The following is a 19,365-nucleotide window of genomic DNA, read 5'->3' as shown; positions in this document are numbered from 1 at the left end:
ACCCTGGCCGGCCAGGCTCCCACGGCCAACATTTGGTTTCCAAAGCTTATCCAACGCAGACGCCTGAAAGCCACACCTTAAACTCTCTCTCAGTGAATTTCTCCGGAGCGTTCGACGAGGCTGAGACCTCACAAGTTCTCCGCGGCTTACACTGCGTGTCGACCACTGAGCAGTGACGTTTGTACACGATAGACGCATATCGAATATTTATGCATGTATTTATTTTTTTTTAAAGAGAGAGCGAGGCTAAAGCAGAGTATCCTGTTGACCGGTCACACCCCGTGCTCCTTCGCTGCTCCTCGGGACTTCCCTCCCCGGTCTCTCCCTCCGTCCAACTCATCTCTTCAAACCGGCTTCTCTGCCCGATCAGCTGGTAGGCTCGTGACGTAGCGACAGCCCGTAGACCAATGGCGAAGAGAGTGGGAGAACAAGTGCACACGCCCTCCCGAAGTGTGTCATGACGGGCAAGCTTATTGGCCAATGGGGAGGTACACCACTGTGAGAAAATAGGCGGGCTTTATGCCACACGGCCAATCGGATTGCTTCCGCCCAAAGGAGGTGCTTCCATTTCCGACCTATTGAATTGCAGGAATCGGTATGAGAAATGTTCGGAACTTTTCCACATGATCATCCTGCAGACACATCTTACTGCTGGTCTTGTGTGGGAGATCAATACGTACTGTAACAAAAGTTTTCCTATGATAATTGTGGAGTGGGGCGGTGCTCTTATTTGGTGTGGGCTCCTATTGGGCGGTCTGCTGGGTTGGGGGTTCATGACATGCCTTTATGCATATACACACAAAAAGTCGGATATTAATAATATACTCTAAGTCAAATAAGAGTGAAGTACAAAATGTTCCATCAGGGTTCTTAGGTCTAATTTAAATGTGGTAAAATTTTCAAATTTCTCCTCAGTGTTTGCATATATATGGGATGCAGAGTAGAACAGCTCTTAATGTGCACATCTGACAAATCCACCACCCTCACTGTGTAAGTGTTCTCTCATATCTCTAGTTTTACTGCTCTTTCTGGTCGAGTCCACATGAAATGGCATGATTTGAGGTGAACCTGGAGCACGTTCTGTTCACAGTGCACAGGTTACGCAAATGGCACAGGTTAAGTAAACTGCTGAGAGGACTCAACCTAAGACCGCGCTGTAGATTATCTTTTTTTTCTCCAACATGGTCTGGTTTAGGTTGGAGGATTTACATTTACACAAAAATGCAGAAAAGTCACATTTGGACACCTGAAAGGGATCTAGCGTGAAAACACCCTGAAATAGACTTTGTTCTTCATGGTCTCCCCAGGGAATACCCATTTCGCACACAATATGTTTATCCTTGATAACAATATAATCCTTTAGCATTTTAGTCTAATACAAGCATTTTGCTTCTCAACAAACAAAGCATTGGTGTGGGCTGAGAATTGGCATTAACAACCAAATAACAGATTGCTCTTCTCATGGACTGGCAACTAGTTCTGGGTGTTGTCCGCTTTCCGCCCGAAGTCAGCTGGGATAGGCTCTGATGTGTTCAAGATAAGCAGTGTTGAAAATAGATGGATGGATGATTTTATTATTTATTTATGTGTAATTATTTACATCGTAGGTATTGAATACGTTACATCAGGGGTTCCCCAACCACCAGGCCGCGGACCGGTACCGGTCCTCGGGGCATTTGGTACCGGGCCGCACAATAAGAACTTACATTAATTCCGTCGTAATGATTTTGGAATACGAAAGATAGTTTATTTTGAAAAATTACCGGATTCTCCGCTACATCCGGCTGTGTTACTTGACACACGTCAAACCAGGCTTCTCCGTCACGTGACTGATTACGCTAAAAACAAAACACCTGAGCTTGCTGAATGAGTAAAATAAACTGCTGGAGATCGCAAATGACGCGGCCTCAAAAGTACGTTTGAGACAACAACTCTGCCGGTGTTCTGGATTCAAGTTATGGCTGAACACTCCGAGATCGCCACAATAGCACTGTTGCCATTTCCGACATGGTACATGTGTGAGGCGGGGGTTTTGTGCAGCAACGACGACTAAAACCAAATGACAAGTAGACTCAACACTCCAGGTGTCATTGTCTTCTATTACCCCGAGATGGGACCGCCCGCTTGCAGAAAATCAAGCTCGGCGCTCGCACTGATTCAGCATTGTGGTGAGTTGAGATTTTCATGCACTTTGAATTTGTGTTGTATCGTATTTTGAAGGCATTAAGACCGTAGCGATCAGAGTGTTGCGGCCAAATTGGACGCTCCTCGCGTTTATCTCGAAACCCCCCAGTGTTCATGCAGCTCTTATCATATTATTTTGTAGTATTTATCCGGCACACCTTAAATGCCGGTCCGTGAAAATATTGTCTGACATAAACCGGTCCGTGGGGCAAAAAAGGTTGGGGACCCCTGCGTTACATGACTTTAATTACAAACCTGCTGTACAGTGCACTTTATCTTTACATCATAGTGCGGGTTATAAGAGAAGGGGCCATCAAACTCTTGCAGTACAAATAAACTGTAAGTAATGCACTTTAAACCGTACCGTAGCAGCCCTTCCACTGGCAGGGGCACAGAGCAGTGAAGTTATGCGGATCAAAGGTAACGGCCTGTCAACATTCTTGCTGTAATATGAAGTTACACAATGCAGACTCGGCACAGTGACGCAGATTTATCCCTTGCCTCGATTTATGTTGACGCATTCACAAAGCTGGTCAGGAATGCGACCACAAGCACACGTCATTCAGGAAAACAATACTTCCTTCTGCATTACTGCATTCTAATCCATATGAAATAGTTCCTTTATCCAGGATGGATCAGACAGCGGTGATGTGTGCTTCGTATCCAGTGATTTCAATCTATTGGGGCGAGATGTCCCGGTAATTCTGAGCAAAATACTTGCTGCACAATTAATAGGAAGCATGTCTACATATTAGCCTGCTCGAAGAACTGTGTGTCATTACGTGTTGCCAGGGTTAAGTTCTTTTTTTCCAAAATACCTCTTAGAAATACACAAGTGATTTTAAACAAATCAAACATTTTCCAGTGTGGTTGATTTTTCAGGTTCCGTGTTACAGTGGGTGGCAATGTGACTATGAAAAGTATTGACCTTAATTATCAATAAGAAAAACAGCGTGCACTGCAATACAGTAATTTCTTTTGATTTGAAATGAGAAGAGGTGCAGAATCCCACATCATATAATACGACACTCTTTGAGCACAAATTAGAGTGCAGCTTTGCTTACGCAAAGCTGGCAACAAATAACTTGCTTGATTGTGGTTCACTCAGTCTGTTCACCATCAGTGAGAGATTGACCAAAGGGAATTCAAGGAGCTGCCTGTGTCCCTTTAAAGAACTCCCATGGTCAAAAGAAAGTGATTTGTCGTGCTGGCAGCCAACCAGGTTGTGCGTACATGTCGAGACTGAAGCCAATGAGGAGCCATGCTCGGTGGAGGTTACAAAAGAAGCCTTGAACCCAATGACTCAGCAAAGTTGTATGCGTGTGAGATGACACTTTGCAGCAATTTAAAGGGCCAGCATGCATGTTTAAAAAGGCAGCGGAGGAAAACGGTCTAAAAATCAAGTGCACTCTCTCCATCTTAGACAAATCATGTAAAGTATGCGGCCCTGGCTGGTTCTCCGCCTGATTATGACAGCAGTGAAGTTGTGCAGAGCTACGCCTATTTTTAAACCTTGTTTTACTTCGAACACATCAGACTAGTTGTATTTTTACTGTTAAAGTACAGTGCTCTATCTTGGATAAGATCTATTTACCATAGAAGCCTTAATGTTTCCATCCATGAGTTACAGTCACATTTTATTGATTTACCCCAGTCATCATGGAGGAATTTGCTTTTGTCTTATTTTATCCGGCGATATTGTACTGGAGTGCGACGAGTGGCAAGTTAAAAAAAAAAAAAAAGAAGCTAACAAAAATGACTTGCAATATGTTTCATCTCAGTGTGTTAACAGTGAAGAAAATGTACAAGAAACATGAAGTCAACACACAATTTGCCTTCGCGGGCCACATAAAATTTAGTTGTGTCCGGGATCTGGCTCCCATGCCTGGTATTTGACACTTGTGCTGTAGCCACGTGGAAGGAACTACAAGGGGGGTTCTGGGGCACAAAAATATGCGTTGAGCCCCAGGTGCCACTCCAGGTCCTTGACATTTGGGTATTTTCGTATCGATCTGGGATTTTTTTTTTCCAATTTTCCCGGTGTTCTACATAGGGGAACATGCAATGAATGTTTATCAGTGTTTTCTTTGGTGTTTTTAATCAGAAATGATACATTTTTGTGGGGGTGGGATTAATCAAAAGGCCACTGAAAGTGCAGCCTCGGGGCCGCCGCCAGATGCCCATCTACAGTATAAAGTCCCACAGTATGCCAACTATCTGAAAAGTTGGAATATTAAATGAACCGTCTACATTGGACTGATTTCCCTGAAATTTATGTGTGTGTAAAATCTAAAAATGAATGTTGATTGTTGGTAACGCATTCAACGTTTTTGTTTTGTGGTCCCCCTGAGATCGCCTTTGCCAACCCATGACCACCCCAAGGATAAAAGTCAAGCTCCACCACTGCCTGAAAGTTAATTCCATTTTTACATATCTAATTACCTAATAGCAATGAGATTGCACAATGTACAGCGTTTCTGGTCATGCTACTTTGTGAATGAGTGTGCATGACGGCCATCTGGATACGTCGTGACAATTGCAGATAATGGTATCATTTTGTTCACAGCAGATTGGATGTCGGTCCAAAGTTCCATGATGTTCCTCAGTGATTCAGTAACCGCTACCTGTGGTTCAAGTCACCTATCCGCCTTGTGATATAATTTTTTTTTCCAGGAAACGCTCTCACTTGAACCTTAACATTTCTTTTCCTCGGCTAAAAAGCACAGCAGCAATTTCCTCATTGATTCATGTGATTCACGCACAGCTGTTTCATAATCTTGTCAAGTGCGTGAAGACGGCTGCGCTCATTCCTTCCAAATCGGGGCCGTGGGTCAACAACCTTTTTCAAAGTGACAGGTACTTCCTGGGTCTTGAATAAAGAGAGTTACCATTCATTCAATCAATCATTGGTTTGAATTCTATGCTGTCAGTCAACTATTTAGCACATCCGCCTCACAGTCATGGGTTTTATTCCGGCCTTCCAGTGTGGAGTTTGCATTTTTTCGCCATGCTTGCTTGGGCTTTCTCCGGGTACTCCAGGTTTCGTCCCACATTCCCAAAACATGCATGGCAGGTTAACGGAATACTCTAAATTGTCCCGAAGTGTGATTGTGAGGGTGAATGGTTGTTTGTCTATGTGTGACCTGCGATTGGCTAGCAACCAGTTCAGGGTGTACCCCGTCTACTGCCCGAAATTATTCTTTGTCCAGAGATTCACACAGCGCTGCAGCATTTCCACGAGGTTTATCTTACCGGTAATTGTCACATGCAGGGACAAGGACTACTAACTGATATGATCAGCTTTGCTGTTGGTAGAAAAGGAGCAAATGATCCTAAGACAGCCCAGTCAAACCTCCAAACACCCTTGTTGGCCTGATACCAAAAATAAAGCCGTAATGATGACAGTAATAGAAAAGGACCTTTCACTTAATACAACGTGACAACAATATAACAAGAATAGGGATATTATATTGAAGCTAATTGATGCGGACGGGCTGGCATAACCGTGGTGGCTGAAAGTGATGACATCACTCTGATAGCGACTCTTACCAAAGACGTGTTTGTGACAAGTGCTGGCAATAACCGCTCACAGCGACTCTCGGGCATCACATCTTTCGCTGTGTGTTACGGTCCAGAGGTCCAATTCTGAAATACTTATGCATACGTAATCGATCGAGCACTGTTGCATCCTTTTCTCTGTAGGTTCCAGCTGCATCCAAGGAGGATCGAAACATGATTGATTTCAGTCAATTTTAATGAAAGTGTTGGCCATTCTCGTAGATGTTTATCATTATGTAGTGTATACAGTAAACATGCAAAAAACGGGTCTGAATATCTATAGTTTGCACCATCAAAACTGCCATTCTAAACCTGACGGTTGTTCATCAGTGAAATGATCTGTGATCGCCTTTTTTTGTACCTCTAATTAGATTTTTAAGAAACGACCACGATCAATCAGAGACGGGTGTGATGGAGTTAACTATCAATCATTGGCCCTCCACTTGTGGGCACACTCGTAGTGGAGCTTAGTCATAACGACAACACTTTGGACTTCAGGAGTTTTGTTCAACGATGGCGGAATACCCCCACATCCTCACCCCACAATCACACACACAAATGGAATGGGATGGGACGGAATTAGTGAAGTCTGGCTACATTCAAAATTCAGTTATGGCTTTAAAACTGCAAACTCTCCCCAACGTTTTTTTGTGTGCGCTCATCTGGAGCTTGGACATGTGTTGAAGGGCCACCGTTTCTCCGTCTGCTACAAGGCAGTGTTGCCCCCTCCATTGAAGGGTAACAAGCCATCTCCCTTATCTCATTTAAAAATTGCAAACCGAACAAGCTCTTATTTGATCTCCTATTATGGGTTTATTGAATAAACGTCAGGAAACAAAATAGGACCCCGTATTTGTGTTCCCTTAAGCTTGTTGTGTGCCTTGATCTGGAAAACATTGTTCTTATGCTCCTCCCTCTTTGCAAGGACGTTTTTCTTCAACTCTGTCTGCACCTCAATCAAATCCACGGAAAACACGTTACATCACCTGCACCGCAATTTATACCTGCTTTTAGCTCATCTAAAGAGTCATCCACAACTGCATCTCTCATCGAATTGTCAAGTGCCCAGAAGGCGTGTATCAGAAAACGTCCTCGGTCCGCTGGAACACGCAACGTGGCACAAGCGCAGACTGCCAAATTCCCCGACGGTGCCATAAAGTAGGCGTGCACCAGCACGAAAATCAAGTGCGGCAGTTTTTATGACCAAGCACATGTGCGCTATCCTCGGTGTGTTTTTCATGCTGTGACACCCATACGGCATGCATGAGGCGGGCAGGCCAGCAGGATACCTCAACCCTGACTGCCACTCAGTTTTCCAATACCCGCTCTCAAAATCAATACATTAACTTACATAATGTTCTGGTTTTGGACTGGAGCGAAGAGTCCAGCTGACTGCAACATGTGACTCGGTTTGGATAGCGTTCTTCAATTACGAAGTGCCAACGTGCCGGTCCAGGTCATGTGACACGGAAACTCGTGACGTGACATCCAACGTACTCGTCGAACAGAGCTGGCACAAATGGAGGAGGAAAGTAAAGCAGAATGTGGTGTCATGTTCTTTTACACCATTCAAGTGAGGTACGACTAGGTGCCAAGTATGTGACAAAAAGACGTTTTCCACGGCAGCAACGCAAGCAATTTGTTCAAACACTTGAAGACCACACATCCCGAGAGCCTACAGGGAGATTAAAAAAAAAAAAAAAGCGGCAAAGCCCAAATTATTTTTTCTTGTGACATCACAGATTTGTTGGACTATTTATTGCCGGACAGATGTCATAGGGGCACAATAATAATTGGATGGACTGGATTAAAAAAAAAATGCATACTACGTTTTTGAATAGTTGGCAGCACAAAAAGGATTATTCCATCCATCTATTTCGTAACGTGCTTGACCTCGCAGATGACTTTGGGCAAAGTACGGGGTACACCTGACAACCAGTCACACTCACACTGACATCAATGGACGATTAAGCTAACACACGTGGTTTTGGAATGTGGGAGGAAGCACAGTGAAAAGCCACAGAATTGCAGAGAGAATTTGCAAATGCCTCACAAGAAGGAGTCCACATTCAAACGCTAAATGTCAGAATTGCAAAGCAGACATAACCACTTGTCCACTGTGCTGCCCATAAGGATTATTCTGAGACAAATGAATTGCAAAAACATTTTTGCACTTAATATAAAATACTCATTTTAAAGAAATACATTTCAGAGTCATCCGGTATTCGTCCTGCATTCTATTTATCGAACCGTGCACCTCTGCACGGTGAGGCTGACGTGCCTAACAGTCGACTAGCGTGGCAGAGTCATTTCAAGAATGGGAATTATACTTTAGACTACGGTTTGGTTTCTTCAGGAAGTTACAATGAGTCATTTGTTTTAGTTTCTCTAGATGGCAAATGTTCGCTTCTTGATCATAAGATACCAGTCGCATATGGAGGAAGTATAAATATCTTTATGTGGAGGAAAATTCCCCCAATCCCATTGACGAAAGTTACTCATCGGTGTAAAAGTTGAAGTGAAATCATGCATACTCTTGTTACATTTAAAATGAATCCAAAACAATTGAAAAGTTACTTTGTTGTCTTTTTCTCGTGCCTTAAGTAAGCTCTAAATTCATACTAAATTCAAAACGTGGCATTTATCCGTTCCAGCCATACTGGGAAAAAAAAACCAAAAAAAACAACGAATGTTCAAGTATAGAATTTTTTTTTTCATTTCATTTTGATGGAAATGTGCATTTAATTTTTCGAGATAATGTACTTTTTGTCATAAGATCAGCAAATAAAAAAAAATATTATGCCTTGAACATGTGTTGTGACAGCAGGATTTTTTTTTTTTTACTTGATTTTCGGCTTGCTTGAACCAGGTAATGATTTGACGAGCTTGAATTTTTTTCCACGGCGATTTGGGACTTTCTGGAGACTTACTCGTGACTTGCAATTACTCCTTGCTTTGCTGCAAAGTGGCACAAAGTTAAAAGTAAATGAAAGAAAATCTACCTGCAAAAGCTGTCCTCCCTGAATAAAAGGTGTTTGGCCGCATAGTTCCGACATCATTTTAAAACCGTTAAACTAGCGTTTGAGCAGGGGAAAGAAAAAAAAATGACAGAAATCATGGTCTACGCAGTTCTCATCAACTCACGTATTTCCACTGGACCATTTTCCAGTGACGTATGGAGTATAAAGTCAGGCCGGGAGCATTTGCGGCTTGCCTGCAGCAAATTCCTCAACTGTCACATTACATCCAAGGTGTGGCCGTTCTCCAAGCTTGGTGTGTCCACAAGTTGCTGAGCGTTTTTTTTTGCCCCATTGATTATGTGAGGAATATGAGATCAGACAACGGGGTGGGGGACATGCCCTCCTTATGTAGTTCTATTCTTGTTAAGGCATTGGCTGTGTGTGCGTGAGCATTTGCGAGGGTAAATAGGCGTTTATCTGGGTTTTCACATGTAGCATGTGCATGCATGTCTTCTTGTCTCGATGACTCAAGGTTCCTTGCAGGGAACCACCCTCTCCTTCGGGCGAAACTTGAGTTAGCTAAAGCTAAATAATCCGGTGGAACATGACAGCCCCAATGAGCATGCACAAATGCGTTTGGAATTAAAATCAAAGAATATTTGCAGTGGGCACACAGCTTTGTGAACATGAATATACAGTATGTGTGTGTGTGTGTGTGTATGCACGCGTATACATAATTTGACTGTTGGGAATACAGTACTGTAACTGGAAGAAGGAAGTTGTAAAACAATGAGAAAGGAGCATCTTTTCCTCACCGAAATCATGTCTGAATTCAAGGACTGTGACATCTTTCTCTTATTCTTTCTTTTAATCTCAAGTCTCTGTTAGTGATGTTTTATGGCTTATTTCCACGTGTCATTCTCTTCTTGTGCAGAGTATTCTGTCCAAGACGCTGGGTTGTCTGACCAAGTAGCCCGAAATGGAGGCCAGCGAGCAGCAGGCGGGCCATCAGAGTGTAGCGGGGATAATTCTTCCCTCTTCTGCAGCACACCAGTCCTTTCCAGGCAGACCTTTACTCTCTCATTATCTCCTGGGGACTTTGTCATCTTCTATTTCTCTGCTAATCCTACATCTCGCTATTCATTGTTCCTTATAAATGAAAACGCGTCTCTTCAGCAAAGCCTCATCTTGAACAAAAGGCATGCCCTTTTTTTTTTTACACTGAGTTGGTAATATTTTTATAAGCATGTGTTTGTGTGTGTGGTGGCAAACGAACAATTCTTCAAAATTGAGGCTTCCAGCTGTTGAAATTGTTTCCATACTTTTAATATGGGATTTGTCAGATGCTCAAGAATATCTTTAAAAGAATAATCTCTTTGTTCATTCAAGCAGAATTATTTATCACCAAGGAAATGTTTTCAAGTTAAATGTGCAAAACAAACACACGCTCACACACACACAAATACTTTTGAGTCATGATTGACGTCGGGCTTTTAAAGTTGAACTCGCTTTTCTGTCGGCCCAATATTGGTGACCATGTGAACCGAGTCCGGTTTGACTCAGCAGAGTTCTAAATTTATTCTTCCATGTGCTGCGCTCTAATTTTAAACGAGGTGCTAAATATACGGACGCTTTCCAAGCCAAAAGGAGAGATTGCTGCGTCACTATGACTGTCCAGTGTGACGTCTGAGAATATGAACACATGAAACGTTCCAGGAAGAAACCTCGCCACTGCTGCCATCTTCTGGACACTGCTGGAGCGGACGTGGTTGCCATGGAAACATTCAATAACATGCTTGAGTGCCTTGGAGGTGCAAGTAGGTCACGTTACCTTCAGTTTGAATAAAGTGAACGTAACGTATAGTATAAAGTTGGATGTGTCTTACACTCCACATTAGCCAGCCCTGATATCCTTCCATATCACGGCATAAACCGTAGCTCTGGGTGCCTTCCTCTTTTTACTGTCCCTAGAATTATCTTTGGTGTTTTATTTAAGGTATAAACACCCCAAATAGCCAAGAATTCCTCTATTGTAAACATCTCCCCTGTATTGCATATATACTTCGGGGGTTAGGCAGAGACAACCACTCGGATGTATTCTGAGTTATTACAGTAATTCAAAGGAGGCATCGTAAGAGCATTTAGAATGATAAAATCTAAAATGTAGTATAACTCGTGAAATTCATGTCAGGTTTACCTAATTATTTTAGGCAGTAAAGGAATTTAAAAAATTGGCTCTGGAAGAAATTTCTTCACTAGAACATTTTATAAGTACAGATGCGTTTTCCATGTGTGTATGTGGGCGGGTGGGGCAGGGTAGTCCTTAATGAATAACATCAAGAATTCAATTCTTCAATTTTTCTCATTAACTGTCGTGAAGGACATTCAACAGCACATGAGATCATCTTTGCCAAAAAGTACTGTTGATTACTGTACCGACATCAAATTCTGTGATATTGTTGGTTGCGTTTTGTAGTTCGTGTACCCTGCAGGACATCTTTTGTGAGTGTGATTGAAGCTGGTCATTATACAAACGGACATCGTGTCTGCTGGCACTGCTGTGTGTGTACTGCTGTGTTCCAGCTGTCCGAGTGGATAATGCTCAGTGGGCACACGCAATCTCAAGATGAAATGGCCATGGGGCCATGGTGCTACAATTCAAGATCTTTGAGAGCCTTGAGAAGAGGGTAAGTGCATTCGAGAATAGCGGCATTGTAACCGAGCAAATGTGTCATTGGCCTATTTAAAAAATGCGGTCACAGAGAGACTTGCAAATACACATCACGTGGCCAACATGTGTCACAGAATCATTCTGAAACATGTGTCGAGTCAACAATGCGGCCATATTCTCAAGCGTCTTGGCCTTTCACTCATTCTACTGCATTTAAAAACAATATCTCAATGGTGTTAAAATGGTTGCATTTTAAATCCGTTCAATGGGGAATGTTTGGCTGCCTAGTATTTGAAATATCAAATAATAATGATGGCATCAACGGAGATTTATCATGAATTTATGACAAACATCGATGACATATTCATTCATTCATCCGCTTGATCCTCACTAGGGTCGCGGGGGGTGCTGGAGCCCATCCCAGCTGTCTTCGGGCAGTAGGCGGGGGACACCCTGAATCGGTTGCCAGCCAATCGCAGGGCACACAGAAACAAACAACCATTCGCACTCACACTCACACCTAGGGACAATTTAGAGTGTTCAATCAGCCTGCCACGCGTGTTTTTGGAATGTGGGAAGAAACCGGAGCACCCGGAGAAAACCCACGCAGGCCCGGGGAGAACATGCAAACTCCACACATTGAGGCCGGAGCTGGAATCGAACCCGGTACCTCTGCACTGTGAAGCCCACGTGCTAACCACTGGACTACCGGGCCGCCCTCGATGACATACTAAACTACCAATATTTCTGACCAGCTACGGAACAATTTCCTACCGCTTATCCACTTTGCGGTTAAACACTTTTGGCAAAAGGTGGAGTTTACACTGAATTGTTCACCGGTCAATCATCGGACCTAAATGGACAAACAACGATTCATACTCACATTCACAATGAATCTTTATGTAAATCACTATGCACGTTTGTGGAAAGTGACAGGAGACCAGAGCAAGCAGAGAACTTGCTAACCACACCGAAATAGGGTGAACCAAGAGGCACGGTCACATGCTGCCCATCAATATTCCCCACCTTTTTCAATGTCAAAAAGGAAATTTAAATGTCAAACAAAGGGTCATAGCTGGAGCACAATTTGAAGTCCACAGGCATGAGTGCATTTGAGCTTGCAGCGACGACGACAAAAGGTAGCCAACATTACACATTGTTACTCAATCCCAACTCTGAAGCTGAAATGCGTATTTTTATTGCGGAAAATCACTTACTAGAACCCAAGTCCAACTTTTACAAGGTCTTTAAAGTGGGGAAGTCAGTCAATGGGGCCTTTTTGGAAAGTCAAATGTCATCTTTCTCCCACCTTCCCTGAACCTTTGTAGAAAACGTCATCGGGTCAACATTTTCCTACACAGGAAATGACCACTGAAATCCAAATGAATGCAGGGGTGCCCAACCTGGTGCTCGCCTCTTGAAAAATAGCCCACCGGTGACGAGACCTTGTGATTTTTCTCGGAACATTGCAAAAGTGATCATTTGAAAGCATATCGGCGTCATTTTTCCATTGATTTCCTTCACCGCGTATATGACCTCTGCCAGTTGTAAATGGCATGGATATTATGGGAGCACGCAGGTACTCGTTTACATGTACTGACACTGCGGTGTCGGAAGACCCTCCCTCCGGCGCCTCCCCCCAGACCCTTCCTCCTCGCGGCGAGCTGTTTTGTCCTCTCCTCCGCAGCAAAGAAGTCTGTGGTCACCCTGAAAAATTCCAACAGAGCTCGGTGGCTCCAGTTAGCTTCATGGTTAGCCGTCCCACTGTTTGGTGCCGCCGCTGGGTTAGCTGGCACAGAGGAACTTCCATCGCACTGCGTGGAGAAACCGCAGTGGCCGCCTCGGTCGGTTAGGAGGAGGAAAAAATGCGGGTTGTTCTCAAAAAGTTCCCAGGGTACTGTGGCCTGGGTATTTCCCCGGACAGGGTCGTCGCGAGCGCATACGCTCAGCACGGGGATGGCCACTTCATCCACATCTCTTAAGGGTTCATTGCGTTCCCAATAAGCTTCCCAAGACGTGCAAGTCCCTGTTGGCGCTGCTGATGCACAGTCAACCTGATCACTTTGACAGAATAGAACTTCCTCCAGGCCACGAAGGGAACTGGTTGAAAAGAGGGTGTCCGTACGTATGGCAGCACTTAACGCCGTCCTGTATCTTAGCACAGCACATCCACAGACACACAAAAAGAGAAACAAACATCAGAAAATGCAGCGGCTCAATCGAACGTCTCTCCAATTGCTAATAGCCGATGATTGCAGAAACCGTTCTCTTGTCACGATGTGTCTCCGAATCAATCGGTTGCCTTGCCAACTAAACCTTTCTAAATTGTTTGCGCTTTGCTTTTGAATGGTTCGTCAATATGATGAATTTGCAAAGCGGATTTTGAGGATTTTTGTCTTCAGGACATTGGAAATGAGGCAATGTTAGATGTGATTAAAGTGTGAAGAGTTTGAATTTTTCTAAATAAATTGCCTCCAACCACATGTGGAGTATGTAGATATTTTTGGTCGTTTTTTCCCCCCCTCAGAATAATCAATGCTTTTGTTTAGTCGTTTTCTGACCGAAGCATGAATGTTAAGTGTTTTTCCACCTCATTGTAAACATTGCATATGATTGTAGATCTCTTCTTAATTTCTGTTGATGTGGTTGTTGTTCACCAAGCCTCAAGTAAATATCAATATTACTTTTTCTAAAAATCTAAATTCTATTTGACACTCTGTGACCACACTGGATAATACAACGGGGAGCTTTTTCGATTTCTTCAATTGCCAAGTCAGGGGCCTATTTTCAGTCTTACAAATTAGTACTTTGTACTTGTTGGAAACAAAAGCGGGGGCACAAAGTGACTGTTGCTGCACTGATGGCCCGGGAAAAAAAAGTTTGTATTTAGTCAAATATGGGCCACTCATTGACTACAAACGATGCAAAATTGGGGGGTTTAATCATGAATTTCAATAATCCAAATGCGACTGAGCCCGACCGTTGCTCTCCACACTATGGCGATAATCCGTTCATTTTAAAACGCCATTTTTTTTGTTTGTGAAAGCTCTTGAATCAAAGGATAAGTTTAAACACTTGGGTCACATCCTCATTTTATTGTTATCCAATGTTTTACTGTATATCTGCTTATCTTAATATTTATTGCGACTTCTGCTGACTTCTTTGTCCATTTCACTACCGCCGTCAATAAAATAAGACCAGTACCAATGTGAACACATCATTAACGGGGACCACTTCATGGAATTCTGTGCATGATTTATGCTGTATATCTATCACAATAGTTTAGTTATTGTTCTGGTTAAAGAAAGAAAAATAAGCTACAAACTTCAATGCTATATTTTAATTTCCTGCCTCATTAAATACTTACCGCTGCCAACACAAGACCATTTTATTTCCTGCATGCCCTCTGCATTATTGATTTTTTTTTTGTGGGCCTGACGCATCATTATATTAGCTTTGCACAACTAGATTTGTATTGGGTTTTGTGTTCTAATGAAAAAAGAAATAAGGTTTTGGTACAGCACACGGAAATAATCAATTGCACTACTCAATGTAAAGAAAACATTTTCATCTAAAAACTAAAAAGGTGGGAATGTTATGAACTCTGCAAAGTAGGACACTGCTTTTGAAAGGTTGGTGGCTGGACAAAATAAATAAACAACAACAACAACAAATATTACATTTTGAGATGACTGGCCACGGTTCTAGCCTCCCTGGGGGGCGGGGGGGGGGGGGGGGGGGGGCAGACCAAATTCGATCCATTTGGCCAGCTTGTTCATGGTACTCATAAGAATGCAATTATAGGAAACCCAGTAAGTACATGTTGGGGAGATACATGACACCTTTGCTTTATTTACTTATATCCCTTTGGACAAATTTGAGAACACAAGCAATTCTAAAGGAGCCTAGGGATGTTTTTGCCTTAATTCAAAACGTTTTAATTAATAAAACATATATATATATATATGGCAAAATAAAATATACACATTACACTGTGTTATGTACTTTTGTGATTTTCACCCTTAAAACAACAAACTTGGGCCTGAATCATTTTGAACTAGATATAAATGTTACAAATAATCGATATGGAAAATTAGTCGAAACGGTGCCTTATCACCACACCCCCTCTTCATACCTGCTAAGGCACATTTTCTGGTAGAGCACCAGGCCCCATTGCATGGGCCAGCAGAGGCCATTCTCAAACCAGCTCTGGCAGCGAAAGACGGGCGACAGGCAGACGGCCGCCGTCAAATAGCTGGATGAGCCACACTCCCCCAGGTAGGAGAGGAGGAGGCCGGAGCCCGTACTCTCACTCACTGCATACAGTTTGCCGGCAGGATGCCGGTAGCGGATGTACCGCACGGCCTCTCGGAGGTCTGCGGGGTCTCCAAACTGCTGGAGTTTGACACTGGTGAGCGGGGTGCCGTTGTGGCTGCGGCGGTTGAAGACGGCAGGGAGGTATCCATGGGAAAGGGCTGCTTGACACAACTGTGGGAGGTAAAACACACGGACAGAAATGTTACCGTTATCTGAATAGGTTGCAGAATGTTTAATGGAAACTTTGCAAGAACATAAACCGTGTTGTTTTGCCTGTGTGGGTTTTCTCCGGGTACTCCCACATTCATGTATACACCTATGTGCACACTCCAAATTGTCCCATTGGTGTGAATTGTGAACGGTTGCTGGTTTTGGTGCACTCTACCAGGGCGAAACACCGCCTCCCAGTTACTGTATGTAGGATACAATCATCTCCTGACACTCAGAGTGAATCTGGATCTGTTGGAAAATCGATGATCTCATTTTAAGACGTACATTTTGGAGGACACGAATGTTGAAGCCTTGCTGGAGGTCAGTACAAACGCGTCTTTGTTTATGGTTTCCCAATACGTTTTGCTGTTCGAAATATACCAGCGGCAATAATTAACTGTCAATAATTTAGATATTGATATCGTTCGGAATATTTGCATGATCCTTGCTGACGGCTCGGCATCAGTGCTCTGATTGTTCGAGTCTGAGCTCGTGCAGACAAACTAAAATGAGGACGGGCAGCTTTTCCAACGGTTTGCAGCCAGAACGGCTCAACTCTCAGCTCAGTGATAAATTCCTTAAGTGAGAACATCGAGACTACTGTAGATGGGCTTCTCCAAGATAACATGAGCAGATGAATATTAAATGTACTGTAGCACCCCCCCCCCCCACACCCCATACACACACACACACACACACACACACACTTCGTACATTGTGTCCAGCATTTTTCACTCCTCGGTCGTTGTTTCAACCCAGTTGCTGCCGTGCCTTTATTTGACATTTCCATGATATTTGCATAAAGAGTACATGTTATAAAAAGGTAATGAGTTCGCACAGCGCCGAGTGTTCAAAGTGCGAACTGGCAGCCCTTTATTCAACGCAATGCAACCCTTCCCTTGGTCCCCACAAGTTAATTGATGCTTTATATTTACTCATTCAATGACCTCAGTGAGTGTATTGGGAGATGCCACTGCCCCTGCATCTGCTCATTTCTATTCCACTGACTTCTTAGACATCGGCATAAAAATGACCCTTCCGACATCAAACACTTTCAATGACAAAATGAAAACAATTCTGTCATACGGTAGGCTGCACTGTATTTTTCTATAATGCATTTGGCTGGTCCTTCATTAGCTGCACTACTTTCTATATATTTATTGATAATGCCGCCCAATTAAATTGAACTCCCCGCAATCAGTCCTAATTTCATCGTGTGGTTGTGTTCTGATGATGTCCTGTACACATTCTTAACAGCCACTTTATTGTGTACGTTACACTATAATTACGTAGTATTAAAGCCATATCCCCAAATTTCCAATGATAATAAATCTCAGTACTAACGCCGTTAAATCAATAACTCTCCGTGGGCATCAATTAAAACTCCGCATGAATACATGGAATATAATTAAGATGAGTTTTGATTGACATCGTGTATTTACTTCATCAATAAAGTTTATTATTGTGTCTGTTGTTCTAACTGGACTGGCATCACATATTGGTCTTTTTCCTCTTTTATTTTGCACCGTGAGAGAATCAAAATATTAGAAAGTGTCCTCAACATAATGCAGTGTAGCACTGCAGAGGAAAATCATATTCATGCAATTAACATTACAGCTGTTGTATTGCTTCTCGTGCAATTGTATTCATGTTAAGACGTCAAGACCACTCGAGTAGAAGCAATTCGACTTATTTTTTTACCTGCAGCACATTTCTGGTGATCTTGCCGAACGAATTGGGGATGATGAGAAGGACCGGGCTGGTGGAGTGGCTGGAAGTCCTTCGCCTCTTCTGGTAGGAAGGAAAAGCCCAGTCCAACGCCACCAGTCCATCATCGCTCAGTTGCAGGTTGTCCCGCACAAAGTGGACCGGGCTGCCGTAGGACCAGCACGTCTCGTACAAGCTCTGCAGGACGGCGTTGGTCCGCCACGTCCAGCCGACCCACGGCGAGTAGCTTTTGAAAGAGGTGCAGTTCTTCAGGAGGTAGTTGGCCAGGGCGGAAGGTTTGCAGATGAGCTTCACGCTGCGACCGCGGTCGTCGTCTTTCATTGGACCGTCCGGTTCTGTCGGCGTAGTTTTCCTACGCTTCTCGGTAGCAGAAACTTTGGAAGTGCACCAGATTATGAAGTTCAGAACCGCCGCGCACAAGACCGCGAGCCATTCCAGCATGATCACAATGAAGTGTGCAGCCCGGACGCTTTTTCAACGTGAGACTTGAGCACAATTGATCCTAATTTGTCTTGACTCCGCTTCTCACCACACAACAAATACGCATGGCTGCTGTCCTGCGACCTAATGCCGCCACGCGCAAATAAACGCAATCCCGTTTTGTTTTGTTCATAGAGTCGGCTGCGTTCATCGCATCTCAAAAGAGACGTCCGTGCCCAATCAGAGAGAGACTAAAACAAACGGCTGCCTGGACGTGCAAAAAAATAAAAAAGTGTCTGCAAAAGCTGAATGGAAACGCCTCCCATCAAGTCCAACCCCTCCCATCGTGCTGAGCACTGAGCAGGTACATGAAGCAGACAGAAAAGTGACCCTTCCAGAACATATTACAGGTAATGTATTCGTAGTTTATCAACATTCTTATCAACATTTCTTTTTTATTTTATTTATTTTTATTCCATCAAGACAAAACGTGATGATCAAAAACAAAACAAATTACCCCAACTATCCCTCTATCCATTCTTTTTCGGATCCATTTATCCTCACGCGCTGTCGCGGGGCATCCTGCAGCCTATCCCAGCTACCCTCGGGCGGTAGGCCGAACTTGCAACTTTGCACTGTGAGGCCGATGCGCAAACCAGTAGGTGTCAAATGATCAAATGATCAGATCATCAGCAAGCTCTATGGAAGCCTCCATTGAACCTGTTCATTTGAACCGGGTGTGTTGCGACAGGGAGACTTGGAAAACATGCAGGACAGCAGCCCTCCGGGAACCCGAGTTTGACCCCCCTATGTGACATAATCCATCTGAGGTGCTGTGATTTTAATTTGAGTCCATTTAGTTTTTGTCTCGTTTCTGAGTTCCTGTCATCTTTGTCCCTCTGAAGAGGCAGACACCCGTTAAGTCGTTAGTTTGGCATTGATTCCCACTTGGCTGTTTGTAAGACATTCTTATTGAGGTTTGAGACGGCAATAAAATTCAACCTAAAAGCGCTAAAAATGGCTGCTGCGACCGGAAAGTGACTCTGAGTCATATTACTTCCTGTTTCTGTCTATTAGACATTTAAATGAATTATTGCATGATAAGGAATGAGTGTGAGTTCCTTTGGGACTTGTGTGGACTTATGCCACCAACAGATTAGTCAATGATTTATCTGATGCATGAAAAATGAAGTGGTGCCTCCTCAGTCATTGACCCCAGATGACCAACAACCCGTGTGTAGCCATACTTTTATTAAAATGGCATCAAATGAAGACTTTCCCAGGAAAATGCTGTTCATGTTTCTGATGGAATTTACA

At 43.4% G+C, this 19,365-nt stretch overlaps 2 protein-coding genes across 2 annotated transcripts in view; both read right to left on the bottom strand.

Moving 5' to 3' along the window:
- Positions 1-19,365, bottom strand: part of bcap29 (B cell receptor associated protein 29) — a 188,751-nt gene that overhangs the window by 94,506 nt on the left and 74,880 nt on the right. The gene's annotated exons all lie outside the window — the stretch shown is intronic.
- abhd15a (abhydrolase domain containing 15a) lies at positions 11,809-18,327 on the bottom strand. The gene is made up of 3 exons (XM_052077788.1): positions 17,602-18,327; positions 15,509-15,861; positions 11,809-13,527 (listed from the first exon to the last, which is right to left on the bottom strand). The coding sequence occupies exons 1-3, from the start codon at positions 18,067-18,069 to the stop codon at positions 12,894-12,896; spliced, it is 1,455 nt and encodes a 484-aa protein (XP_051933748.1). The 5' UTR covers positions 18,070-18,327; the 3' UTR covers positions 11,809-12,893.

The sequence above is a fragment of the Hippocampus zosterae genome, chromosome 10 (genome assembly GCF_025434085.1).
Source record: "Hippocampus zosterae strain Florida chromosome 10, ASM2543408v3, whole genome shotgun sequence".
Lineage (NCBI taxonomy): Eukaryota > Metazoa > Chordata > Actinopteri > Syngnathiformes > Syngnathidae > Hippocampus > Hippocampus zosterae.
The sequence above is the reverse complement of the archived record's forward strand: the minus strand, read 5'-3'. Positions and strand labels throughout refer to the sequence as shown.

Excerpts from the sequence above, each read along its gene's own strand:
- abhd15a (XM_052077788.1), bottom strand. The coding sequence starts at position 18,069 with ATGCTGGAATGGCTCGCGGTCTTGTGCGCGGCGGTTCTGAACTTCATA. Across the intron at positions 15,862-17,601 it reads TCACCAGAAATGTGCTGCAG|TTGTGTCAAGCAGCCCTTTC; the intron begins GTAAAAAAATAA and ends TACCTCCCACAG. Across the intron at positions 13,528-15,508 it reads CAGAAAATGTGCCTTAGCAG|ATACAGGACGGCGTTAAGTG; the intron begins GTATGAAGAGGG and ends TGCTGTGCTAAG.